Source organism: Aplosporella prunicola (assembly GCF_010093885.1).
Source record: "Aplosporella prunicola CBS 121167 unplaced genomic scaffold K452scaffold_35, whole genome shotgun sequence".
Lineage (NCBI taxonomy): Eukaryota > Fungi > Ascomycota > Dothideomycetes > Botryosphaeriales > Aplosporellaceae > Aplosporella > Aplosporella prunicola.
Window position 1 is genome coordinate 76,189 of NW_022983563.1, and position 23,966 is coordinate 100,154.

Consider the following 23,966-nt stretch of genomic DNA (forward strand, 5'->3'; position numbering starts at 1 on the left):
TCAACGTCGGATTCAGCGCGCTCGTCGCGTTCAACACGCTTGCTGTGCCCGACGTGCTCGGAAGGGGCACCGCCACCACCGACGAACTGGAGTTCGACGTCGGAAGAACCACCACAACCGACGAAGTAAAGGCCGGCCCAGTCGTGTTCAACGCACTCGGGGAGGGCGTAACCGTTCCCACCGAAATCGAAACATTCCAGCCTCCAGTCGACGACTCCTCCACCGTAGATGAGGTAAAAACATCCGGCTCCGAAACAGTCTGAGTAGGCTCAGTCCACCACGTAGTGATGGACGGCAGCTCGGTGGCCGTGGGATACGGCGGCCAGGAGCGCGTAGACGTCGAGTTGGTGCCGAGCAAGGGATGCAGGAAGACAGTGAGGTACTCCGTCGCAGTGGAGGTGTAGGTGGCCGTCTGTCATGGTTTGGGATTAATGTTAGTGCTGCAGGAGGAGGCAGGAGGGGCATGAGAAGGGATCCGCGTACCGCTGCGCTCACTGTGGCTGTTGCGGCGGGGTAGCCGAAGCAGGAGCATACTTCGGCGTACCGTTCGATGTCACAAGGCCAGGCGTACCAGGGGACGCTCTTGCCGGTCGGCTCGGGAGCCGTGGTTGCCCGCTTGGCTAGCGTGGTTGTGCCATTGTACAGAAGCGTGACGGTCGTTGTCGAGACCGTCGTCTCCGTCCTATAGAACATGAGTATGGGCCAAGCAGTACAGGAGTCCATAGCCCCGTTGGAGGACTAGAGTCTCAATAACGTACACATGTCCGAATGTGGTCGTGTCCGTCATGTAGCTGGAGCAATCCTCGCGTGCCAGCGTCTGGAAAACGGCCGGACGGCTGGTTCCGGTCACGGCGAATCCGCAATTGTCCTCATCCTGACAACTAGGAAGACGGACTTGGCGCTGGTCGAGGGAGCCATAGGCTGCCTGGGCGAAAAAAAGGGACAAGCAAACGAGTGACTGCATTTTTGCTACCTGAACCTAGGGTTCAGAAAAGAGTGAATGAAGGTGAGGAAAGAGGTCGTCGCCTTGGAGATCAGACTTGACGTTGAGATGACACTCCTGCTCTTATACCACAGACTGCTCGCCGCTAAGCATCGCGGATCCTGCCTTCATGGCCTTCCTGCTAAGGCCTCTCAATGCAGGAACCCATATGGCCGTGCTCGGTGCCGGCTTAGCAGAGGATGCGAGGAAGGAGGGCGTACCTTGCAGAGGGGGGTGAGGGGCAAGAAATTTGAAGGGCCGCACTAAATGATGAAGGAAATAAGGACACCAAATGCTACACATGATTCAATTGACTGTATTGAAAATAACTGCGATTGATGCATAGAGATTCGGTGTGAAGAAAGATCTAGCAGCAGCGTACCTACACGCAGTTCTGCACCGCGGGGCTGTACAAGGTACCGAGAGATTCCGTACAAGCGATGCTGTGCCACCTGTGCGCAACGCCACGGGGCTTGGGTTGACAATCTCTTGTGCGCCAAACCGTCGCGCAAGCTCTCGAAATGGGGAACTTACAATGAGCTTGTCCTTCCAGGCAGGCCCATTGATGCGGAGACGGCGACAACTCCTGCTCCTGGGCTGCAGCGTGCATCCTGCGAACATCTGGCCCGTCGTTATGTCACGAATACTAACCTAGTTTTCAAGGTAATGGATGCCAAGCAGTCCCACATGCCAACGCCATCTGAAACACGCAGCTTCAATGGCAGCAAGGTAGTCCGATCGCATCGTGGAGGCGAAGGACAGGCGACCATTGACAAACGAACATTGTCGGAGATGTAGTACAAGGTCTCAAAGTCAAATGTGCCTTGCAGTGGGATAGCCGTAGGCACACCAGATTAGCGTGAATCGGTAGCACAAGGGTCCTTATCCAACCTCTGAACAGCTAAAGAATTTTGGGAGTCATCCGATAATTTTTCGCGTTGGAGCACCCTTACTTCTCATAGCCAAGTCATATGGCGCGTGAGGCCGATGACACGGCGTGTCTGGGCGAAACCAAAAGTCGCGTACAAGGGATTGTTCCAAACCTTCAATTTTCAGTTCCCTCACCGTCACCTGTATCTGGATATGCGTCGCGCGGCTCTCGTCACGTCGAAGCACTAGTCTACGAGCTGATCTGACATGCGTCGTGCATTAAACCGTCGGGTCCGGGTTTATGCTGGGGGTAGAAAGCTCGCAAAGAGCCCGCCCTGCACCACTGAGTAAATGATCATCAGCCGCAAAATCCAGTTAGATTTGTGCTTCGGCGCGATCGCCAAAGAATGCAGTTGGCTCTTCTCATTGAGGCCCCCTGCAATGGCCATATACCACAACGGGTATCCAGAGGAGACTCTATTGATGATCTGGACGTGAAAGTTGGTCAAGGCCAGCGCAGCGAGCGCGAGCTGAGGAAGTGCGAACAGCAGCATGGCATCGTGCGGAAGAGCCGCCGTCGGCTGACCTTTGTCAGATGCATATATTTTTCTGCTATCCATCAGCAAGCTGAGAGGCGTCGAAGTCGCTGACACGTACCTCAGTATGACTCGCTGCGCAGATGTCAGCAACGCCCACAATGTTGGCGCCGCCAAAAGGAAGAGCGGCACATTGGATAGCGTCCAGTATCGCAAAAAACCGACATTCCTGTGCGCAGTCAGTATGTGACGACTAGCTAGAGAAGGTTTCTCTCACCAGTATTGCTCCTGGACCCACGTGTAGATGCTAGGCGGGATCCTCGAGCACCACGGGCGCCCCGATTCCTACACGAAGTTAATTTGACGGATACGGGTTAGAGTGGCGGCAGCTCACCTCTAAGCAGTATCGCTGATACGCTATCCATTGAGGCAGGATGAAGCCGACGCCTACCAAGCAGCCAGCAAGGATGGTACAGATGATCCTCCTGAATGCCGTCGCTAGCGCCTCGCCCCGTGAAATGGACGCCAGATGGGAAATAAGACCATATGCGAAAATGATACCGTTCAGCAGACCGTTACCGCGAAGGACGGCGGCCAGCCCAAATGAGGCGCCAGAAGCGAGCATACTCAAACAGTACATTACGGCCGACGTCCCATCAAACGTCGTGGTATAGCAGTAGCAGAGCATACCAACAAAACTGAGCAGGGAGAAGAGAGATTCGGCATAAGGCGCCATAAGAAACAGACCGGCAGGGGATAGCACGTGGAGCAATGCAGTCAGAAAAGCCGTCTTGCGCTCACTCGGGTCTGGCAGCATGAGGGTCACTAGGCGGTACAGGACCAGCACGGAGAGCAAATGAGCGACATTGGCGATGCAGATACCCGACAAAGCTTGCGCAGTCAAACCGCCTTCAGAAGTCGGGAGAGCTGGCACGACAGTCAGCGGGAGCAGTGGCGGCCAATGTTATAGCATACCGGCAGCCAGTTTGGCCATCAGACGCGCGAAGCCCCAGCTAAAGGCCCATTCTTGCTCGTAGACGTGGCCCCGCTGTGCCAGCTTGGCAAAGTAGATGGCGTCCCAGCGGGTCAGCTTGACGGCAAGGCGGGATCCGAGCGAGGCCGAAAGGGGGATGGAACTGGCGGCATCTGTGCCAAACAACAATATAGTCGAGGTGTCGTAGCCTGGCCCGGGACTGGACAGAGCAACGACAAACAGGACGATCTTCCAAATGGCGCAGAGGACAGCCAGTGAGGCGAAAGGGCTGGCCAGCGGGCGGGAAAGGAGAGCATCGGAGGGCATGATTCGGGGAGGGGTTGCGTGGATTTACGGGGCGCGTGTGATGAGGGATGATGGATCATGGGCGGAACTTGGGGGAATCCGAGGCGTGATGACGAGCGTGTTTCCAAAGTTAGTGCAGGCGGCGCAACGGGAAGGACGGGAGCGGCGGCCGGCGGGCGGGAGCTCGAAACGCCGATTCGCCGATGGAACATAACGCGCACGTGACTGCCATCTACATGTTGGCGTTGGCTTGTGTGTTTCGTGTGGCTGCTGCCGGTCCTGCCGTCAACCAACTGGCCTTCCCTCGGCCTTTTTTGCAGCCGCTTGTCATTCGAGATCTAGCCCTCCCCTGGACGCCTCCCCCCCACTCGCCAGCTGGCCATGGTGAAACACCCATTATGCTTTTTTTTCTCTCACACACACTCTTTTCCTTCCTGCTGCCTGGCGCGCGGGCGGCTGGGGGGGCGGGCGGCGGCGGACCAGGAATGCGCACGTGTGTTGGCAGAAAAGGATGGATTGTCGCGAGGCAGACGAGCCCCACACCCAAGCAGCGCGCGGGCTTACGTGCGAGCTGACGGAGACGGCCTCATTGCTGTTCCGACTTCCATGGGAGCATCAAAGCTGGCTGGCTTACCTCAGGAACCCCCAAGCTTCCGCCCGGCTCCGTTTACAAAGGGCTTGGTCGCAGGGTCGGGCTACACAAAGACTAGAGAGCTGGACAAAAGCCAACAGCCCCTCCCCCCTCCCTCTCCCCACTCACGGCCCCCTCTTGTACACACACACCCTCTACATAGCCACCGAACCCCCAACGTCCAAACACGCCGAAACGTGATCTCCACGCCTCGGACCCTGGTACCCAAGCGCATGATCTGCGCCAACCGTCATTGCAGGTACGAGTACGACGGCCCTCGACCAGGAACAACACAACAAAACCCGGAAGCCCACTGTTCCGGCCAGCATCATAGGCTCCGCCGACCGTCTGGGCGATGAGCAGTCGTCGCAGGAGGCGCCTGCTGCCAGTCCCTCGAGCACCATGTTTTTCGCCGCGGCCCAGCACGGCCACGAGTTCTCATCGCGCACGGCCAGTCCTGTCAATGCTACGCAATCTCCTGCCCCTCGCTCCCCTCTAAGCGTCCTCTCCTCCGCTGCGAGACAGCAACGTCCTTTGGCTTCACCTCTACAGTCCGCCGTCAAGAGACAGAGCTCGGATGGTAGCGTGAAGCCTCGCAAGTCCATCATGTTCGCCCTTCCTCCAGAAACCACCATTCCATCGCGGCCCGGCTCTATCCGCAGCGCCACCACCACCTCGACCGCCGACGGTCCCTCTCGAAAGCGATCCTCGCGCCCCAAGACGATTTACAGCCTCGCCCACCCGCCTCCCCGCGTCGGGCCTCTGCACCTGCGTCCCCGCGTCCTGCTGCAGCTGCACCAGTCGTCCGCCCATTCCCGTCCGAAACCCGCTTACGAAGCTCTCCCCTCGACCACCTTTGCCCCGAGGCTGAAGCGAAAGTTTCACCGTGTTTTCAGACACCAGGAACGCCTCGGGCCCGACGACGTCGTCATCGCCAAGGCCGGCCAATATGACCTGGAGGAGCCCGAGGAGAGCGACGATGACCTGGAGTCTAGAGAAGTTGTTGGGGTTGTGTGCGCGAACCTGAAGGAGGAAAAGACGGAAGTGTGCATGGACGACGACTCGGTCTGGTATGTGACACACATGCCCAACGGCGGCTACGAATTCGTTGCGACCGACGAGCATGGATTGCAGACCAAGGCACGATGGGTGCCAAGGCTGCAGGTCAATAGACGCGTATCGGCCAACTTTGCGCAGAACGGTGGCCAGAAGACGTCAGCACCAACCGAGGACCGCAAGTTCAACTTCAGCACCATCACCCCTGGAAGCCGCCGGCACCCTGTTATTGCTTCGATGACGCGCGCCAGCATCGACGTCTGGGACAAATATATCATGCCCTCGCCAAGCCTCTACTCGCCTCTGCCCTCGCCCGCCGGCAGCGAGAACGGTGACGCATCCGACGATGCCAAGCCAACGCCGACGATGACGACGGACGAGCAGCTCCGGAAGCTCATCATTGTCACGGGCATCTGGGTCGCGTTCCGCGAAAATTGGTCACCTGTTTTCAACTACAACCGCCAACGCCATCACCGCGACTCGCTCCGCGACAGCATCCGCGACAGCATCACCTCGAGCCCCTGTCCGTCGCCGCTGCCGTTCTCGCCCGTGCGGACGGTGAGTATGGCCAGCATCAAGAACATCACGACGCCCTCGCGATCGAGCAGCCCGGGCATCCCCGATGCGCCGAGCCAGCACCACCACCGCCACGTTTCGCGGCTGCTTCACCGGAACAACGCGCTCGCGATGCTGAGCGGCGATCCTGGGCGCAGCGGGTCGTCCGAGACGATCCACTCAGCGCCCACGTCGGATCCGAAGACGCGGACGCGGGCGCACAGCACGGGCACGGCCTTCATGCGGCGCGCGCATAGCAGGCGCAACCCCAAGCGCCACAGCAGCGGCATCGACATTCGCGATGGCCCGCCCCGCACCCCGGAGATCCTGCTGAATGACGACGACCTCGTCCTCCCCGCCATCGAGGACCACAAGTTCTCGGGCGAGTACGCGTCGACATGCGGGTCGAGCGACGGCGAGGACGACGACGACTCCTCCAACTCGGACAACGACACGCCGCGCCAGTCGCGCCACCAGCCGTATACGGTCCACTCGTCGAAGCCGGCGGCGCCGCGCCCCAAGGCCCAGTCGGCCTTCTACGCCCGGCCCCCGACGCGCGAGGCTCAGGCCGCGGCGCCCGGTGCGCGCGACAGCCCCAGCGGGCCTGAGGGCCTGGGTCTGCGCCTGGACGAGGCCGACAAGCGCAAGTCGGCGCCGGCGCCGACGAGCAACCCTGCGCCAGTAATTACTGCTGGTGCTGAGCGGGGGGCTGTGGATGAGAAGGCTGGCGCTGGTGCGTGCGTGGGCTTTGGCAACGACGCGGAGAAAGACATGAAGAAAGAGAAGGAGAAGAAGGGGGGCGTGCGCGGCTTGCTGCGCCGGTTTAGGAGCAAGCGCCAAAAGAGGTGAATTGCGGGCGATTTGTACGACAACGGAAGACGATGGTGGTGCGCAGTGCGCGATAAGCATGCAAGCGTGTTTGTCTTGGTTGTTTGGTCCCATTGCCAGGTGCCGGGAGCCAGGTGCCGGGGTGCGAGTGCGAGCATGCGTGCGTGCGTGAGTGCATGCGTGCGTGCGCGTGTGCGGCCAGCCCAGTGACGCTCTGGCGCAGGCCGAAAGACGAGAACCAGGAAAAAAAATAAAGGAAAAAAAAAGTCAAATCCACTGTTGGCAACTTGGCTGCCCAGCCCGAGAGGCTGGCCCGGAGGGCCCCGGATGCGCGCGACCCGGGAAGCGAAAACCACGGAGTACGGCTACGGAGATACCCTGGGTGGAGGTAGTGGAGGATTGATGCGCGCATGCATGCGTGCTTGCATGCAGCCTGCTGGAAGGCGCGAGACGAGACGAGACGAGACGAGTCCACGGCCGCGGGATCTGATCGATCGGATCTGAGAAGCGCGCACGCACCGTGTGTGCACGGCACCACTGCTCTCTCAATCGCATTCTTTCTTCTTTCGTTCCTTCATCCATTCGTCGCTATCCAGCATCTCAGCTCGGCTCATGGACCTGCGCTATCGAGTCCTACCCACGAACGTAGGAGTACGGACGGACGGACCCACGGCAGCGGCCCCCGCCGCCGCGTCGAGCCACGCGCGCGCGCGCTCACCGCTTCGGAAGCTGGAGATGCTTATGCAGCATGCTGCCTAAGGCGCCGCTGTTGCTGTCGCTGTTGGTTGTCCGTCGTCTGTTCGTCGTTGTTGTCCACGGTCGGTCGGTCGACTGATGTCAGCGCATGCTGTGGGCTGATGATGTTGGAATGTTGGATTATTGGATTGTTGGATTGTTGGACTATTGGATCGTCTGATGGTGGCTGAGCTCGCTTGCTTGCTTGCTGGGGTCCGCTGGCCACTCAGTATGGGCCCGCTCCGTCACCATTTCCGTCATTTTCGATTCGGTTTATCGTTGTCGTTATCGGTACTGCGTTTTTGGTCTTTGTCTTTTAGGACAGCGGCGTTATTTTTTCTTGTTCTTTTCTTCTTTCGTTGTTCTTTTCACAAACGGGTAAAAGCGCGGCGTTTGGCTGCGGCGTGGTGGGCTGCGCGGAAAACTTAGATGGGTGCTGGTGCTGGTAATGGTGGCGTTTTTCTTGCTTCTTTCCTTTTTTTTTTTTTTTTTTTCTTCTTCTTCACTTCTTCTTGTTCTTTCTTCTATCTCTGCCCGCCGTTACAACCGGCTTGCGGCTTTCGCGCTGCGCTGCTGCTGGATATCCATCCATCTATCTATCCGTGTCCCTTCCCAGGGACGGAGTTTCTCTCTGCTCATGTTTGGTGTTGTTGTTTTTCTTCTTCTTCTTGTTCTTTTTCTTTTTCTTCCTCAGCTACGGCGCGGGAACACGGGCGTTGCGGCTTTTGCGCCGGACGCGGTCTTGGCTGCGAGCTTGGGCTTGGGCTTGATTTGGGCTTGGTTTGATTTGATTTGGTAGGAGGGGTGGCGAGGTGGGCTGCTTGCTCATGCTGTACGCAGCTAGCGGGCTGTGGTTTGGGTTTTTTGGTTTTGGGGTTGGTGGCTCGATGGTCTGTTTGTGTATCTGTTCAAAATCCATCTGTTTGTCTGTCTCGATGCGGCTTTGCCTCTTTCCCCATGGTGGTGTGTATGTAGTATATTCTATTATCTTAGCACCGAATACCCCACTCCCAATCCCAATCCCCTTCCTCTTCTTTCTTCTTCTCCTTCGTCTTCGACATCCGTTGCCCCCGTCTCCGTTCTTAGCCAGATACCTAGATGTGGGAGCAACCTCAAGGACATGGACATACACATGGACATACACAAGCCCAAAACAGCCACCAGCCACCAGCCAACAGCCAACAGCCAACAGCCAACAGCCAACAGCAACCAGCAACCAGCAACCTACCGAACGAAGTAGGCAGGAGCGGCCTCCTGCATGTCATGCCATCCCAATCAAACAAACACGACAACCAAACAGCACATCCCCCGCATCGCATCCCTTCGGCTCGCCTCGGCTCGTCTTAGCTCAGATGGACCAGCTTGCCCGCGCGTGCGTGCGTGCGTCATGTGCTACAACACGGCAGGACGGCACAACGGCACAACGGCAACGGGACGCGGGGATCTGAGCGGCCCGGTGTAGGGTGTGCGGTGTGTGTAGGGTGTGTGTGTGGGGGGGGCTGACTGCATGTGTGGGGGAACACTACCCATGTACATACTACGTAGCAAGGAGCGGGGGAGGGGAGAGGATAGAGACGGAGACGGAGATGGGGATGGAGAAACGGGTTGGTGTTTTTGTAATACTTTTTGCTTTTCTTTAGGTTGGGGTTGGCGATGGATGATGGATATCCGCATTGGGTCGGCCGACTGGCTTTTCCGGCCACGACGACGACGACGACGACGACGACCGAGACACGACCACCACCAACGACGGCTTCTCGGCGTGGGCCGCCGCTACTGCACGCTGCGCTGCACTGCACGCTGCACGCTGCATGCACGATCCTTCTGCAGTCGTGCGGTCGCCGGTCGGCTTACTTACATAACTACATACAGGTCGACCCGTCTTGGGTCTGCTTACATGCACGCCCGTCAGGCCGTCCAATCACTCTCACGCATCCCATACTGTAGCCAAGGCATACGTACCGTAGTTAGCGAAGCCAAGTCAAGACGCAATCCGCACCCGCGCTGACCCGAGCCGCCGCCTCCCGGCCGGGCTCGCCGGCCGCTGAGCCGACCAACGACCCGGCATGCGTGCACAATATGCATGCGTATGCGTAAACAGGCACAGTACATACAAGGCGCGCCGCCGCCATGTTTCACAGTGTCAGCTGCGCGTTTCGCCTTTGCGCGTAGGCGTGCGTGCTTCGGCTTTGTCGTGAGCGAGCGCGTGCCTGTGCCGGTGCCGATTTGTGACCGCTCGGATGCCGGGCGTTCCGGCGTTCCGGCGCGTTAATGTGCCCGGCTGTGGAGGTGCTTCCGCTTGTGACTTCCATGTGACTTGTGTGGCTTCCTTCGACCGAGCCCGGATGTCGGATCTGGGTCGGAGGTCCGAGGGCGGGTACGTGTGGGTTGATCGAGGGCCGAGCGGATTGGGTTAGGGTTCGTGCTGTGGGGGTGAGGTGTGAGGTCATGGTTGGTATTGTGATGGTGGTGGTGATGGACTGGTGGGTACGTAGGTAGGTGGGTGAGGCGGCGTTGTGGTAGGCTGGTGTGTGGTTGTTGGAGAGTCGACTGTGTTGGTTGCGTGCTTGAGGTCTGGCCTTGGTAAGCGGTTGTCTCCTAGCAAGCTAGATTGTTTGCGGCGGGCACGGTAAGGGCTGGGCCTGTCTGTGCTGCGTCAGGTTATGAGCTGAGTATGCTCGCTATGTCGTTTCTTCTTGCTCTTGTTTCATAGTGGTTCCTTTTTTCCTATCTTTCTTTACTTTATTTCCACTTCACTCACGCAGAGCGAAACAGTCAAGCATGCGCAATCTGCCACATTCTCCCGTCTACTTCTCTCACTAAGCACAAAGACGCAGTCTAACACATCCATAGCCGTCTCTTCTCATCCCGTTTCAGATTCTTTCCGCTTGCCGCTCACTCCCTTATCCTCCATTTACGAAAGTCCGCCACTTGCCAAGCCAACAAGCCGCTCCCATCCATACAAAAACCGTACGACAAAACCAACGTAAAAGCGACGGACAAACCCGCGGATTTACAAGCAGAGGAAGAGGACACAGGCGTAGCTGGCTCACCGCGAGCACTTATCAGCCAGATCCAGACATCGAAAGGGAAACAGCAATCTCGTTTCCTCCAGCACACGTGCGGCGAGAACTCCACTCCAAAACAACTGTAACTTGCACACCAGATTACCCCACCGAACCTAGATACAGGGATCCAGCAAACCGACTCGATTACCCAGAATCTGGCGCTAGAGCTGCGGTCACGGAGTATCAAACACGGAACCGTTGTTTGCTTGCTGAATAGGCTCGGCCCGGAACTCGATTCACTACTGCTTTTCTAGCAGTGAGGGCGTTGGGACGTCACTGATTAATGCCACCTGAAGATGGATGTGTAGGCGTGTGCTCAGAGCTTGTGAAGTCTATCTGTTTGTCGCTGCTGTGCGAGATAGACAGACTGCATGCCTTGTATGCGGCAAGACATACCTCTCAACACCATACCTATACTCCTGGTTATCAACAATGTGCCTTGCTGCGGTAACGACTGTTCCTGCTTCTGTGTTGTTTTTGCCTCGAGGCTGCCAGGACGCGCTGGATAATGCTTTTGTGTCCATCGGGCTGGATAGATCTTCTTACTATGGCGTATACACGGCGCTGCTTTAGGATTGTACAGCCGCTGTCCTAGAAGCTTCACCATGCCTCTATTTATCTGTTTAAAGTACCAGTCTGAAGAGCAAGAGCGACGCGACTTTCCGGGTACATATCAAGCGGCGCGGACCCATTCCGCCGGGCCGAGGTCTACCTCTCACGTACCTATGTATAGGTAACTCCCACACTACTCTACACTCAACCTCCACCCGCACCCCCAAAAAACACCAAACAAAAAAAGCGCTACAATGGCCCTCCCCCACCGCCCAGCGCAGACCACGCTGCGCCTCCCGCGCGCCCTCCCCCTCGCCCGCCGCCACTTCCACACCTCTCCCCGCCCCCGCACCCAACACAGCCTCCCCGCGTCCTACTACCGCGGCGGCACCTCCCGCGCCATCATGTTCTCCCGCGCCGACCTACCCGCCTCCCGCGCAGCCTGGAGCCCCATCTTCCTCGGCGCACTCGGCTCGCCCGACCCGCAGCACGGGCGCCAGCTCGACGGGCTGGGCGGCGGCATCTCCTCGCTGTCAAAAGTCTGCGTGGTTGGCGCGAGCGAGCGCGCAGACGCGGACGTCGAGTTTACGTTTGTGGCCGTCGGGGTCAGGGATGCGGAAGTGGACTTCTCGAGTAATTGCGGCAATATGCTGGCGGCGGTGGGGCCGTTTGCTGTTGATAGGGGGATTGTGCATGTCGGTGAGGGGGACGGGGAGACGGTGGTTAGGATTTTTAATACTAATACGGGGAAGATAATTAAGGCGAGGTTTGCGGTTGAGGGCGGGGAGGCGGTTGCGCGCGGCGGGTTTGCGATCGATGGGGTCAGCGGGACGGGGGCGAAGGTCGAGCTGGCGTTTCTGGATCCCGCGTAGGTGTTGCTTACATTCCATTCTGCCTTTCATACCTATCTTCCTCTGCCGCGTCTTAGGTTTCCCTCCATCTCACCTCCTCACACAGGGGATCCAAAACCGGCGCCCTCCTCCCCACCTCCTCCCCCACAACGACCCTCGACACCAACGTCCCCGCCACCTGCATCGACGTCGGCAACCCCTGCGTCTTCGTCCCGGCCGCGGCGCTCGGCCTCCCGACCCCGCTGCCCCTCCCAGACGCCATCGACGCCGACCCCGCCCTCCTCGCCCGTCTCGAGCGCATCCGTCGCCAAGCAGGCAAGGCCATGCGCCTCTGCGCCTCCGCGGCCGACTGCCCGGCCTCAGTGCCCAAGATCGCGGTCGTCAGCCCGGCGCCGCAGCCTAGCGACGTGGATCTAGTAGTGCGCGCGCTGTCGGTCGGGCAGCCGCACCGCGCGGTGCCGATCACGGTTGCGCTGGCCCTGGCCGCGGCCAGCAGGATTGAGGGGACGGTCGTGAGTGACGTTGTGCCGGCGAAGAGGGTTGATGAGTGCGGCGTCACGGTGGGGCATCCCTCGGGCAGGCTGCTTGTTACGGCGAGGTTTGGTAAGGATGGCGCCGTGAGTGAGGCGACGGTTTTTAGGACTGCGAGGAGGCTGATGATGGGGACGGTGTTTTGGAAGTAGGTAGGAGTGACGGGGGTGCGTTGGTGCGGTTGCTGTTGCTTGTGGCTGGGTGTGCTGCTGTGCTGTGCTGTGCTAGCTTGAGACTTTGGGTTGCTTGAGATGGGAACGAACGGCTTGTGTTGGCTGCGGTGGTGTGGCGTTTGGAGCAAGGCGACGAAGAGGAAGAAGAAGAGGGGGAAGGATGAGCTAGATAAGACTAAGAAGCACCCCGGTCGGTTCCAAGTTGGTGCAAACGGGCCAGGCGGTACGAAGAGCTGAGAGGAAGAATTTTTCCTAGGCCGTGGACGATATGCTACAAAGCATCTTTGCGGCTTGCTTGACGAATACAGTAAATAGCATTTGCGAAGGGGAGGCTGTGGATGCTGGGTCATTGCGGGAAGCACCTAAAGCACTAGCTGACTTTCTGCAGACACTTGTCAGTTTTCAGTGATATGGACATACCGGCTAGGGATATAGTGTAGCAAAGCAATAAGTAAAGCCGTCCAAAATACAATAACTGGGGGGTTGTTGGAGAGGCAGAGCTTAGTGCGAGGGCTTAGCAACACAGCTGCTTCTTTGCTCGTACACTCACACACACATTCTCTCTTTCTCTCTCTATCTCTCTCTCTTCACTTCTGCCTCGTTGCCTGTCAAATCTATCGATCAATGATTTTTTTTACTTGAGCAAGCCGCAGGCAACAGGCATGATCAGTAAATCGCGTCGCGTCGCGTCACGCGCGTGACAGAACGCAGGCCTCACCTTCAGCATTCGGCTATATCCATCCTGGCCAGGCTACCTCGCACGACATCTCTTCGTATTCGCGCTTTAGCCGCCCATATCCATCGCCTATTTAATCCGCGTCGACTCCATCCGATTACGGGACCAGCACCGTCAAAGACCGTCTCACCAATGCTGATCACGACAATCGCTCTCCTCGCCGGCGCAAGCACCGCTTCAGCCGAGACTAGCTTGAGCTTCTTCTTCCCCAAAACGAAGCTTTGGTGGGGAAACCCAGCAAAGGCAGAAGTGTCCGTCATCGCAGTCGACGGCAACCGCACCACAGTCGAGTTCTCGTGCATCGACTCTACATCTTCCGCCCCCGATCCCGCTTCGGGGATTGCTCGTCGCAAACTGCCCGGCGTCTCTACCTTTGACGAAAAGTGCTTCATCGACCCCTACACCTCCCAGATCGTAACGCTCGCGCCTGGCTACTACGAGGCGGAAAGGACGATCAGGTTTGATCAGGATGAGCCTGGAACTGGCATATGCACTTCTTCGGGCAAAGACGGTGTGTGCACGCAAATATACAGTGCAAGGGACCATTTTAGCAGCGTTTGCGAAAGGTTGTTATTGGTAAGAGGGCCTCATTTCCTGTTGTCACTAAGATCCAACAAGGAAAAAACGCAACACATCGGGCTAAAGACAATTTGTACACCCGTCTTTCTCGAAGCGACTCGCAGAGAAAGGGAACTACCTAGACACATACGAGCACAATGCTGACAATGCATGTCGTGCCTCAACAGAACTCGCCAAAATCCGAGGATTACAACGAGATGTCGAGCTGCATCAGCTCCTTCTCGGCCTCGATCGGCAGCGCGCAGGTAAGAGAGTACGGGCACAAGGACCTCCCGCTTGACTCGATGACGACCTGGGCGGTACGCATCACGGGCGGAGCCGAGAAGCTGGCCGCTGCCGCTACTGCTACTACTACTACCAGCACTGCGGAAGCCGGCGCGGCCGCGTCGACGGCGGGGGGGACGACGGCGTCGGCTACTGGCGGCGCGTCAGCTTCTGCTTCTGCTTCCTCGGCCTCGGCTACCTCGCCAACGGATGCCGCATCGGGAGCTGCAGTCTCGAGCACAGAGGCTGCTGGCGCGGCGCAAGATACGGGAAATGCTGCCCCGGCAGTACGTGCGGGCGTGGCGCAGGTGGCTGTGGCGGGGTTGGTGATGGCGGCGATGGCACTCTGACGGAATATACACCGGAATCTTCACAGTCGTCCATGGCAGAGGCAGCTTTGCTGTGATGGGGACGTGTTCGCCGTCGTCTTGTGGGTATGGAGACGGACTGGGTGCGGCGAGATGCTCGGATGGCTAGGGTTTTGGACCAGTCGGACGCCCTCGTATGGAAACGGTGTCTATGCTTGATGAAGGAGTTACCTATACATGTATTAGGGCGTTGGACAAAAAAGGTTACGAAGTCGACTTTCGCATGTAAGTGCCTGTATGCTCCAGTTGGACAAGGTAGGTTGAGGCAGTATTATGCTGTAATTACTTTTTCTCTTTCTGTTTCTTTTTGTGACGATCGCCAGCTCAGTGGCAGTCTCTATGTGCGGAAGCAATGCCTTCGCTTCCAGAAGTGTTAGATTTCAACATTTTTAATAGAAAGGTAAGATTACCTGAGTTTATTGATTTGTTAACATACGCAGGGCATCAAATGTCATTTCTAAAACCAGAGCGGGGTCCAACAAGAAGCAAGCAGCCTCGTTGCAGCTTCAGCTCCATCACCATCGTTAGTCTCACTACAATCTACAATGGAAGGCATCGGTCTCGGACCCTGGCACTTCTACTCCGTAGACGCCGTATAGCAGCAGCGTCTTAACAGTTTCTCAGACGAAAGCTTCCGCTTACCCTTTTACAAGAACGCTTCTGAATGCGAACATGAGTATGAGCGCCAGAACTTCTGCACCGGGCGTCCATCGCCCCACCGCGCACTTCCTGAAGCTGGACAACCATCTCCGCCGCATGCCCCCATCTGCATACCACGACACTGCTCCGTTCTTAGAAGAAAGTATCTACGCCCCCGGCAAAGGCATGGGCCTTGCTTGCTCGCTAGACTCCCGCCCAGCCCTGCCGCAGCGGATGTTCCCGCTTCCGTCCAAAAACTTAAACCTAGACCTAAGAGACTCAGGTGGCTGGGTCGCGCTGTGGAACTGCCTTGTGGAAGTAGTTGGCCAGCCCGGTTCCTGCGTCCCAAAGTGCGGGATTCTTTGATCTAGTAGCAGCGTAGTGTCCCTAAGAATTCGCTCGAGAGTTTGGTATACTTGGAGGCTATGCAGGATACGGCCTGGGCCAACATGTACGCCATATCCGGGCTGGAGAGTTGAGGAGTTACTGGTTGCCTGAAAGGTTTGAACTCGGTTTGTATAACGATGCACTAGAATGCGGTAGGTGTTGTGCGGGCGTCACGGTGGAGGCGGGAGCGTTGCGAAAGTGCGCAGTGAACGGTAGGTGGTTGGATCCTGATCGGCGATCACGAAGACTATCCTGCATGCTGCCGTTAGCATGTCTACAATCGGCTGAAAAGGCACGGGACTGTGCTACCAAGCATGCTCCTACCCGTCGTTTGTTGCACGCTCGTGTGGTGCAAATATCCTCGTGTGCTCTACCGCCAGCCCGGGCATTGCAGCCATCCTCTCTGCGAGGCAGCGCCTGCTCATAGATAAAACGCCACTCTGCCTACCGTCATTCCTTACTACGAGCACATAAACAAACCCTTCACGAAAACACGGCTCCTGCCTTACTTGTCCGAACCCGATATATACGACGAAATGGCCACCGCAGAAGCCAACGACCCCGTAAACGCGTGCTGGTTGAGGACGGGAATACGAAGTGATGATGGGACTAGCTACATATACAAAGTAAAAGACTGCGGGAAAACGAGTTGCAAATCTTCTGTTGAGTATAAAGCTAAATGACCGGTAGGTGCGCAACCACGATATGTAAAATGTAAAGTAACTGATCAATCTTAGCTCTCCTTCTAAGACGAGACGACACGGGCGCGTTAGCTTCGCCCAGGCATGGACGAAGTATTTACCTCCTTGTCTAAGGCGGTTATACTCATGGAAGGGGAAAAGAGAGTGTCTCATTACCAATTTACAAACTATCGCCCAAAAAATGCCGTATCTTCAAGCTATAAACGTTATTCTCCGGTTCATCAAACACAAACTCTTCATCTATCTAGTCCATCGTCCCCTATTAACGCCCAATTTCTCGCCCCAGCGCGTGCAGAATCAAAGTCAATAACAACAGGCACATCGCCATTCAGCACGACATTACACGGATTCCGATCGCAATGCACGAAGCCCAAGCCATAGCCATGAAGCTGCCGCATCTCCTCCCCGATCTAATCTGCGCTAACCAGCGCTCCGCACCAAACACTCGCGCGTCTGCGACCCCCTACGCCAGCGCTATCTCGTGTTTAGTCAAGCAGAGCCCGCTGGTCCTACTATCTGCGCTAACGACGCACCCGTGGTATGCAGCGATGTTCGGGTGCGGCTGCTTCGAAAGACCTCGTATACCTCGGCCTCGGACAGCACGACATTGCTGCTGTTGATGCTGCTGCTGGCATCGCGGTCTCCGTAACCAAGCAGACTGCGCCGCTTCACGCAGCAAGACTCGGGCAACGGCGAGAACGCTCGCGTGAAGATGGGGGAAATGGTGGCTGTATGTGTGAGGAGGGGATGGCGACGGTGTCGAGGCTTTGTGGGTTACGTTTGTCTCTGGCGTGGCTTCGGTTTTTGCTTGTCGCGTAGTAGTACTGGTTTTGGGCGTCTTGGAGCATGGTTTTGGTGTAGAGAATGTGAAGGCTCCGTCTTTTGAGACGAAGGCGCGGTGTCTGAGATGCTTTTCATGACGCGTATCAGTGGTTGGCGGAATTCGCCCGGTGTATTGCTGGCGCAGATTGAGGCCGAGCTCGGCTTGGTCGGGTGAGGGGGAGGGGTTTTGTTGCTTTATCGTGCATGAGGGGGGTTTAAACAAAGAAGCCTCTGCTTCGGCTATTTGAGCCCCCTCCTGCGAGTATACCTTTACGTGTTGTCCAACCTGCACTTGCGGTGTGACACCAAAAAGCACGGAGTAGCTAGGTTCAAGAGATCACAGTACGTGATGACAGGCGATAAGGCATGCATGTATAACTTCTTAGAAAGCCAAATTCAGGCTGACTTATAAAAAGTAGCTACCTAGTGTGGTTTAATGTGTTGAAAGAACGTGGTATGTGCTTGTAATAACCAGGGATACAACAATGATGCCTGTGGTGTGGCCGAGGTATAGATTAATCAATAAATCATCACTGATAGCTATTTTAAACACAATTGCCTGAAAAAGCATGTAGGCTCGTTTTAAAGAATACCATATATAAACCCAGCTCCAGATGGACTAAGGAGCAATTTCAGAATAATGCTATTGTATTTGTGGGTTTGCCTTAGCGGACTTCACTGATTGAATGCTTGTAGCTTTGGGAGCTCCACAGCTTCAAACGCAAACAACAGCAGGGCAATAGAAGACGGCTTGCACCTTAACTTTCCAGTGGAGCAAAAGATAAAATATAAAAACATACAACAGCTGGGATTCGCTAGTGGTCACCCACCTAACTACTAATCAACCGGTTCATAGCTTAAATTTGGCAGAGCGAACGGGATGCCTTGTTCTCTATGACCTATGGTCGTATGTACTAGAAGTTTGAAGCTGTTTAGATTATGAGGTGGTGCTGAACGGTGGTGTTGAAGTTGGCTCTTACGCACACGCTATCACCGCACCATTACCCGGAACACGATTGAGCCTTTGTCCTTTGTTGTCGGTGTCATTACAACACTACCAAACATTTTCAGAAAGAAATCAAACTCAACTACAACCTTGCCTGAAGCCAAATATTCCCAAAACCAAGTGCTACCCCGTTACCGCTCGCTCGCAGAGCTCCAACAGCAATTTCACCAAACTACCGATACAGCCGGTCCCAGTCCAACCTTCCTCCACTCCCAGCAAACTCAGTATCACTGAACGCAATCTTCCCAACCGCTTCATCGGGCTGCACGTCCTGGATCCTGACCCACTTGTCCTTCAAGAGCTTGGCTCTGGTAACACCGTCGTCTCCGGTACCGCCTTCTGGAACGTCGATGCAGGCAGAGTCTCTGGTCAAGGCTGAGATGTTTCCGAGGAAATCTGGTGCCCGAATGCGGCTTTTGAGGTAGATGGTGTAGAGCGCGCAGAGTGTCATGAGGCTAGTAGCAATGGCGTAGAGCGCGAACCAGCGGCGGTGAAGCTTGTAGTGTGGCTCGGAGTAGTAAGACCATTCGCCTGTCGTATTGGCAAATGTCTGCTCACCGAAAGCGGTTCTGTCTGTCGACATTTCAAGCCCACCATTACCCGTTGTTATGGAGGTGTTCATGGAAAGCCTAACGACAGTGTTGAAGATGAGACCTAGTCGTGCTTGAAAAACCTCCATGGGTAGTGTGCTGTAATTGCCTTCATCCCACCACATAAATTGCCTCCGGGATGCTGAAGGGTTGACAAGGTATTTTTCTAATAGGCCTAGGGCTACTGGATGGTAAGACGGCGCTAGCCAGGGTATTGTTTCGGCAAATATGCCCCTGTTTGGGCCCACAGTGGTTAAAACAGTGTTGTCGGATGCGATTGGCAGGTCTTTTGAATGACGGACTCTCTTGGAAGTGCAAGAGATGGGCCCCGTGCTCACTGCTCTGCTACAGAAGATATCGGTATCGACATAGGTATTGCTACCAGTACAGGTTGTAAGTTCGTCATAACTTGTGCCGAAAACAAGTGTGTTGTATACACTCAAGGCGCCATGATTAGTGTTTGTTGTTGCTTCGCTCTTCACTACGTCCATAAAGATGCTGACAATTTGCTGACTACCAAAACCTTGTGATTCGGATAGAATGTAATCATACGGACTGGTTATGTTGAAACGTTTCTGTTTTTCCGATCTGGTGCTACGTCGGAAACGTGTATCGTGGTTTGATTTGAGCCATGTGGTCATATTCGTCCAGGATGTGCACTAAGGTTTCTTATCAATATGAGCTAAAGTTAGGGGTTGTAAGTAAACCTACTTTGAATGCAGTGTAGAATGTAGACAATTGTAAAGTCATGTTTCCAACTACACCCATAGGTAGTCCGCGAATGGGAACACCTATAAGAGACTCATATGGTGGCACCTCTTCCGTAGGCACATTCACCCACTGGTAAAGATCACTTCTGTTGTATCCTGGGAGGAGTTGGAGAAAGGGTATTCTAACGTTTCCCCATACGTCGGTTTGTATGGCCTTTATTGTTTCCGCTTTACCGCCGAGCTGTGCAATGGTATTTTCGAAATCAGGATCTGACCCATTCGAGAATAATGGAAGTGAGCTAAATGACGAAAGAGCCGTTCCAAACAATGCACGTACTTGACCAAACAGAGAGTTTGTGCCTGAAGGTCCTACCCAGGGGGATTGGGAAAACGAAGTAATGTTGTTAACCGGATGGTAAATCAGGGCATGATTTGTCTTTTCCACGGACCTTTCGAGTGATATGGATCGTAGTATAGCTTGACCCCCAACGGGGCTTAGTGTCCACAAGGCAATCAACAAAACTGCCCAAAGGCCCCATAGCCTAAGGCTGTAGCAGCTTTTGATCGTGCTAACCAGCGTTTGGCTGCCCATTAGCATCTCCAGCATCTAATACGTTGTATTAGCCAGGTATAGCCTACAGGTCTGTGAGATAAGAGGCTAACCCCAAGGCTTGTGCCACGTTCTGCTTTATCTAAAGCAAAGACTTGAATCATCGGTCCAATAACCGCCGCGAATGCAATAGGCCAAATAGTTGATGCTACTCTGGCGGCTTGCGTGACAACGTCTCTCGCGTCTGAGTGTGTCTTCCCGCGAATATAAAGGACGGACACACCCAAAGCTGACACAGAGTTGGTAAGCGTGAGCTTTGTATGTAAGCAGTCTTCCATAACATTACCGATAAAGCAAAGCGGAATTAGTAGAAGTAGTATGTGCGGTATAAGGCGCTTTGTGAGGGACTGTGCAGAGTCTCGTAGTGGCCTTGGGCTCAGTGCACGTTTAGAGATTCGGGACACCGGTCTCTCAGAGGCTTCTTTGTTTTCTGTTAGATATACTTAGATCGGAAGGATAAAGCAGGAATAAGATGGCATCTCATTTACCAACTTTGGTCGGCTCTAAGAGCGGTCGCACGGACGAAACTTCTCCTGGTTCTTGGGCTAATGGGTGCATTTCGATGGAGGCCATCATTCTGACTACCTCAGTGCGAGGTGACAGTCTAGCTGTTGCCTGGATAAAGCTGAAATAGGGAAAATAATATTAGGATGACAGTCGCAAGGCTCCCAATCTGGGGAGGCGGGGTTATTTAAGTACGGGTTTGCCACAGAAGCGCCTGACAAGGCTGAAAGGATAAAAATTGGCAGCCATAAAAAGGCACGCAATAAACTAAGCATCGGACAGTAAGCGATAAGAGCCTGCAAGGCTGAGAATCGGACACTTTTTCTACAACCTATCAGTTCTCAGCTGCACCCCTAAGCTTATGCAGGACGATAATCTCAAAGTAGCACCACAGGAGCATGTAAATCGTCTAAAACAGCATGCGAAAAAAAAAAAAAAAAAAAAAAAAAAAAAAAAAACAAAAAAAAAAACTTAATAGGCAACAACCAAATACAGGGAAGAAGTTCTACATACAATGCTTACGTGATTCATTGCCTACTCCTGCACCTACTACTACACCTACATACCGCCACAACAACCCGCAACCCACTACCCACATGCATTCACTCACTCACTCACACTAAAAATACAAATAAACCTAGCGCTACGAAATACAAGAATACAAGAATACAAGGCAAGGCACGCAAGAAAGGAAGAAAGAAAGAAAGAAAAAAAGGAAGGAAAAAGAAAAAAGCCAGCTAGCGCGCCGAGGAAAATGGGCGCTCAGGCGGCGCGCGAGGTCCCGCTGCGGTAGTACGACGCGGGCAGGCTGTGTTGGGTTGGTGCTATGGTTTTGGGGCGTACCCGGAGACGTCCTCTATCTGCAATTCAAGACATAAGGTCAACCACGACATCTCTAAATCCAAAATAGCTATTCTAGCAAACGACAGACAGACAAATAAAAATAAACAAGCGAATAAACAACTCTATAACCCACCACATCAGCACCTTACCACACAACCACAACTACAGCTTCTCCTCCCTCCCCTCGTACCTCTCCTCCCTCCACGCCCCATAAACGCGATAAACATCCGTCTCAAACACGCGGTTCAAATCCGAGCAAACCTTATCCCCCGGCGGCGTGACCTGCGCGGCGTAGATGCCCGCCAAGCCCGCCGTCGGATCAACCCACCACACCAGATTCGGCAGCCCGCCCCAGGACATGGTGAGTGGTCTGCGTCCTTCCACAGGACCACCCAGCAATCCCACATCATCCCCCTCGACCGCATCTAGCGTCAACAGCCCCCCAAGCCCCCAGTCCTTGCGCGTCGGGTCCCCCGGCGTGCCCGCGAAAATCCGATTGAGCTGCTCGTCGCCCAGCTGCTGCCCCAGCGCCGCACGACTCCCCTCCCCGAGCTGCGGCGAAAACGCCTCCGCCCACAGCTCCGCCCCAATCCCCAGCCGCGCATCGCGGGCCAGCACCGCCCGCAGCACCTTGATGTACTCGGTCGCGGGCGCGAAGATGCCGTGCCCGCCCATCAGCTCCGTCGCCCCCGTGTACATCATATCGCCCAGATCATTCACCCCCAACCTGCCATCCGGGCCGCGCTCCGCCGTCCCCGCCAGCCGCGCGCCCAACTCCGGCCGTCGCCCCAGGTCAAATGTCATGTCCCTTACGCCCAGCGGGCCCCAGACATTCGCCTGTAAGTAGGCCTCTAGATCCTGCCCGCCGTTCGCCCGCTCGACCAGCTTGCCCGCCCAGTCGATGCTGGGCCCGTACGCGAAGCCGGTCCCGGGCTCGAACACCACCGGCGTCGCGAAGCGCTCGACGACGGAGCCGAGCTTTGGGCCGACGGGCTCGCCCCGGCTGCGCCGCCACGCCGCTACCCTCCCGCTCATGATGTCGTACGCCAGGCCCGACGTGTGCGTTAGCAGGTGCCGCAGCGTCATGGGCGTGGTGCTCTTGCGCAGGACGGGGGCGCCCGTCGCGTCGTCGATGCTGGTGATGATGTCCGGGGCGGCGAGCTCGGGGAGGAGCGGCGCGACGGGCTCGTCGAGCTTGACCTGCCCCCGCGAAACGCATTGCAGCGCCGCGAGCGTGGTCATGAGTTTCGTGCACGACGCGATCCACATGATGGCCGTGGGGGCGATGGGCGTGCGCGCGGGGTCCGCGATGTCGTGCACCCCGAACGTCTTTTCGTAGCGGAATGTGCCTGGGCCGGAGGGTTAGCGGTGCTGTCTGTTGGTGTCTGTTGGGTGTGCTTGAGTGCTTACCGGACGCATTGGTAGCCAGTAGGACGGCATGGGGGATCTCGCCCTTGGCGCAAGCTTGCTCGAAGCGCTCGTCGAGGGTGGTGGCGGGGGGCATGGTGGGTGGATGGACGTTGGTGGCTGATTGACCAAGTTGGAGAGAAGTTTGTTTATTACTGATAGAGGAGGGGGTGTAGGAAGAGTAGGAAGAGAGAGAGAGAGAGAGAGACAAAGAGTATCACTAGAAAACCTCCGCAGCGAACAGACTCGATAGACAAACAAACCCCGAGCAGGATACGTACTCCGTCCACCGGAAATAAGTCGACCTAGCGACGTCGCTCGGCCGCCCCGGCTGACGTGATAAACGACTCGTCCCAAAAGTAACTACCTAAAAGCCCACGGACGGGGCACCGAGGCTCCCGCGCCCGTTGCCGAGCCGCGCCGCACGTCCAACTACCGACAACCCACCGCCATGCGTACCAAGCTCCCGCACCACCTGCTACCGCTATAGGCAGCTGCTCCGCCTCCGCCTCCGCGGACAGCGCGTCTACGGTCTGTGTGTCTCTGCGGATTACCTACCACCTATGTCCGCATCCGTATTGTAGTACATACCACGTGGGCAGAAGACGTATGTGGAAGTAGCTAAAGACGGACGAATTGTAGTCGGGGGATTACATAGTCCTGCTGATCAGTGATCACCTACCTCCCCTGCCCGCGCGTCCAAGGGCGAATCATCCGCACGCACACGCACCGCATGACAGGATCAGAGTGTGCTATACCAGCGCAATCCAGAGCAATCCAGACCAGAGCAGACCAGCCATGTAAGAAGCCAAACCGTGCCATTCGTATCGACGCACACGAGCGCGCAAGCTCACCCACTCGCTCGCCCGCTCGCGCACACGTGCATTTCATCAAAAGGCCACAAAGAGCGGAGAGAACGAGCCTAGCTACCTAGCAAGTAGCGACGTAGCAAAATACCCACCCCACAACCCCCGCAACCTCAACGTGTAGCAGTAGTAGTAGCAGCAGTAGTGGCGTGTGTCGCGAGAACCCCCTCAGAGAGAGGACCCTAAACGGGAAAAAAGCAAAAGCAAAAAGCAGAGAGTGGAATATCCCCACCACCGATCGAAGCAATCAATACCTAACACACCGACAAACAAGCATAAACACAAAC

General features: G+C 56.0%; 15 protein-coding genes across 15 annotated transcripts; 6 read left to right on the plus strand and 9 right to left on the minus strand.

Moving 5' to 3' along the window:
* Positions 1 to 434: 434 nt before the first annotated feature.
* On the minus strand, positions 435 to 964 carry K452DRAFT_312707 (uncharacterized protein; the record flags this gene model as incomplete). Its single annotated transcript, XM_033543575.1, has 3 exons — positions 435 to 440; positions 484 to 682; positions 759 to 964. The coding sequence occupies 3 exons, from the start codon at positions 962 to 964 to the stop codon at positions 435 to 437; spliced, it is 411 nt and encodes a 136-aa protein (XP_033392729.1).
* A 48-nt stretch (positions 965 to 1,012) lies between these two features.
* On the minus strand, positions 1,013 to 1,877 carry K452DRAFT_114922 (uncharacterized protein). Its single transcript, XM_033535076.1, has 2 exons — positions 1,365 to 1,877; positions 1,013 to 1,277 (listed from the first exon to the last, which is right to left on the minus strand). The coding sequence occupies exons 1-2, from the start codon at positions 1,601 to 1,603 to the stop codon at positions 1,067 to 1,069; spliced, it is 450 nt and encodes a 149-aa protein (XP_033392730.1). The 5' UTR covers positions 1,604 to 1,877; the 3' UTR covers positions 1,013 to 1,066.
* Positions 1,878 to 1,894: 17 nt separating this feature from the next.
* Positions 1,895 to 3,697, minus strand: K452DRAFT_291928 (glycosyltransferase family 76 protein). Its single transcript, XM_033541275.1, has 5 exons — positions 3,364 to 3,697; positions 2,783 to 3,315; positions 2,666 to 2,733; positions 2,510 to 2,617; positions 1,895 to 2,461 (listed from the first exon to the last, which is right to left on the minus strand). Exons 1-5 carry the CDS (start codon positions 3,686 to 3,688, stop codon positions 2,152 to 2,154), a joined length of 1,344 nt encoding a protein of 447 aa, XP_033392731.1. The 5' UTR covers positions 3,689 to 3,697; the 3' UTR covers positions 1,895 to 2,151.
* Positions 3,698 to 4,904: 1,207 nt separating this feature from the next.
* K452DRAFT_236548 (uncharacterized protein) lies at positions 4,905 to 5,762 on the plus strand (the record flags this gene model as incomplete). The annotated part of the gene is made up of 1 exon (XM_033537515.1): positions 4,905 to 5,762. A coding segment is annotated over one exon (858 nt), but the record flags the coding sequence as incomplete, so codon positions are not given.
* A 31-nt stretch (positions 5,763 to 5,793) lies between these two features.
* K452DRAFT_115039 (uncharacterized protein) lies at positions 5,794 to 6,999 on the minus strand. Its single transcript, XM_033535077.1, has one exon. It carries the CDS (start codon positions 6,849 to 6,851, stop codon positions 6,090 to 6,092), a length of 762 nt encoding a protein of 253 aa, XP_033392733.1. The 5' UTR covers positions 6,852 to 6,999; the 3' UTR covers positions 5,794 to 6,089.
* On the plus strand, positions 6,953 to 7,981 carry K452DRAFT_114905 (uncharacterized protein). Its single transcript, XM_033535075.1, has one exon. It carries the CDS (start codon positions 7,148 to 7,150, stop codon positions 7,661 to 7,663), a length of 516 nt encoding a protein of 171 aa, XP_033392734.1. The 5' UTR covers positions 6,953 to 7,147; the 3' UTR covers positions 7,664 to 7,981.
* On the plus strand, positions 7,898 to 9,022 carry K452DRAFT_115052 (uncharacterized protein). The gene has a single exon (XM_033535078.1). It carries the CDS (start codon positions 8,300 to 8,302, stop codon positions 8,918 to 8,920), a length of 621 nt encoding a protein of 206 aa, XP_033392735.1. The 5' UTR covers positions 7,898 to 8,299; the 3' UTR covers positions 8,921 to 9,022.
* Positions 9,023 to 9,563, plus strand: K452DRAFT_114903 (uncharacterized protein). Its single transcript, XM_033535074.1, has one exon. It carries the CDS (start codon positions 9,126 to 9,128, stop codon positions 9,417 to 9,419), a length of 294 nt encoding a protein of 97 aa, XP_033392736.1. The 5' UTR covers positions 9,023 to 9,125; the 3' UTR covers positions 9,420 to 9,563.
* A 1,783-nt stretch (positions 9,564 to 11,346) lies between these two features.
* On the plus strand, positions 11,347 to 12,626 carry K452DRAFT_236620 (uncharacterized protein; the record flags this gene model as incomplete). Its single annotated transcript, XM_033537523.1, has 2 exons — positions 11,347 to 11,960; positions 12,050 to 12,626. 2 exons carry the CDS (start codon positions 11,347 to 11,349, stop codon positions 12,624 to 12,626), a joined length of 1,191 nt encoding a protein of 396 aa, XP_033392737.1.
* An 819-nt stretch (positions 12,627 to 13,445) lies between these two features.
* K452DRAFT_362168 (uncharacterized protein) lies at positions 13,446 to 14,994 on the plus strand. Its single transcript, XM_033546483.1, has 2 exons — positions 13,446 to 13,959; positions 14,130 to 14,994. Exons 1-2 carry the CDS (start codon positions 13,516 to 13,518, stop codon positions 14,574 to 14,576), a joined length of 891 nt encoding a protein of 296 aa, XP_033392738.1. The 5' UTR covers positions 13,446 to 13,515; the 3' UTR covers positions 14,577 to 14,994.
* A 775-nt stretch (positions 14,995 to 15,769) lies between these two features.
* K452DRAFT_115087 (uncharacterized protein) lies at positions 15,770 to 16,591 on the minus strand. Its single transcript, XM_033535079.1, has one exon. It carries the CDS (start codon positions 16,472 to 16,474, stop codon positions 15,941 to 15,943), a length of 534 nt encoding a protein of 177 aa, XP_033392739.1. The 5' UTR covers positions 16,475 to 16,591; the 3' UTR covers positions 15,770 to 15,940.
* Positions 16,592 to 16,784: 193 nt separating this feature from the next.
* On the minus strand, positions 16,785 to 17,169 carry K452DRAFT_302304 (uncharacterized protein; the record flags this gene model as incomplete). The annotated part of the gene is made up of 3 exons (XM_033542574.1): positions 16,785 to 16,795; positions 16,855 to 17,049; positions 17,100 to 17,169. 3 exons carry the CDS (start codon positions 17,167 to 17,169, stop codon positions 16,785 to 16,787), a joined length of 276 nt encoding a protein of 91 aa, XP_033392740.1.
* A 1,105-nt stretch (positions 17,170 to 18,274) lies between these two features.
* K452DRAFT_279190 (uncharacterized protein) lies at positions 18,275 to 20,337 on the minus strand (the record flags this gene model as incomplete). Its single annotated transcript, XM_033539405.1, has 4 exons — positions 18,275 to 19,252; positions 19,292 to 19,398; positions 19,451 to 20,056; positions 20,113 to 20,337. 4 exons carry the CDS (start codon positions 20,335 to 20,337, stop codon positions 18,322 to 18,324), a joined length of 1,869 nt encoding a protein of 622 aa, XP_033392741.1. The 3' UTR covers positions 18,275 to 18,321.
* Positions 20,338 to 20,639: 302 nt separating this feature from the next.
* Positions 20,640 to 21,033, minus strand: K452DRAFT_291936 (uncharacterized protein; the record flags this gene model as incomplete). The annotated part of the gene is made up of 1 exon (XM_033541276.1): positions 20,640 to 21,033. A coding segment is annotated over exon 1 (193 nt), but the record flags the coding sequence as incomplete, so codon positions are not given.
* Positions 21,034 to 21,568: 535 nt separating this feature from the next.
* On the minus strand, positions 21,569 to 22,910 carry K452DRAFT_329444 (uncharacterized protein; the record flags this gene model as incomplete). Its single annotated transcript, XM_033545058.1, has 2 exons — positions 21,569 to 22,755; positions 22,817 to 22,910. The coding sequence occupies 2 exons, from the start codon at positions 22,908 to 22,910 to the stop codon at positions 21,569 to 21,571; spliced, it is 1,281 nt and encodes a 426-aa protein (XP_033392743.1).
* Between the last annotated feature and the right edge of the window lie 1,056 nt (positions 22,911 to 23,966).

Excerpts from the sequence above, each read along its gene's own strand:
- K452DRAFT_114922 (XM_033535076.1), bottom strand. The coding sequence starts at position 1,603 with ATGTTCGCAGGATGCACGCTGCAGCCCAGGAGCAGGAGTTGTCGCCGT. Across the intron at positions 1,278-1,364 it reads CGGTGCAGAACTGCGTGTAG|CATTTGGTGTCCTTATTTCC; the intron begins GTACGCTGCTGC and ends AATCATGTGTAG.
- K452DRAFT_114905 (XM_033535075.1), top strand. The coding sequence starts at position 7,148 with ATGCATGCGTGCTTGCATGCAGCCTGCTGGAAGGCGCGAGACGAGACG.
- K452DRAFT_115039 (XM_033535077.1), bottom strand. The coding sequence starts at position 6,851 with ATGGGACCAAACAACCAAGACAAACACGCTTGCATGCTTATCGCGCAC.
- K452DRAFT_291928 (XM_033541275.1), bottom strand. The coding sequence starts at position 3,688 with ATGCCCTCCGATGCTCTCCTTTCCCGCCCGCTGGCCAGCCCTTTCGCC. Across the intron at positions 2,734-2,782 it reads ATCAGCGATACTGCTTAGAG|GAATCGGGGCGCCCGTGGTG; the intron begins GTGAGCTGCCGC and ends AACTTCGTGTAG. Across the intron at positions 2,462-2,509 it reads GCGCAGCGAGTCATACTGAG|AAAAATATATGCATCTGACA; the intron begins GTACGTGTCAGC and ends GATGGATAGCAG.
- K452DRAFT_114903 (XM_033535074.1), top strand. The coding sequence starts at position 9,126 with ATGGATGATGGATATCCGCATTGGGTCGGCCGACTGGCTTTTCCGGCC.
- K452DRAFT_362168 (XM_033546483.1), top strand. The coding sequence starts at position 13,516 with ATGCTGATCACGACAATCGCTCTCCTCGCCGGCGCAAGCACCGCTTCA. Across the intron at positions 13,960-14,129 it reads TTTGCGAAAGGTTGTTATTG|AACTCGCCAAAATCCGAGGA; the intron begins GTAAGAGGGCCT and ends GTGCCTCAACAG.
- K452DRAFT_115052 (XM_033535078.1), top strand. The coding sequence starts at position 8,300 with ATGCTGTACGCAGCTAGCGGGCTGTGGTTTGGGTTTTTTGGTTTTGGG.
- K452DRAFT_115087 (XM_033535079.1), bottom strand. The coding sequence starts at position 16,474 with ATGAGACACTCTCTTTTCCCCTTCCATGAGTATAACCGCCTTAGACAA.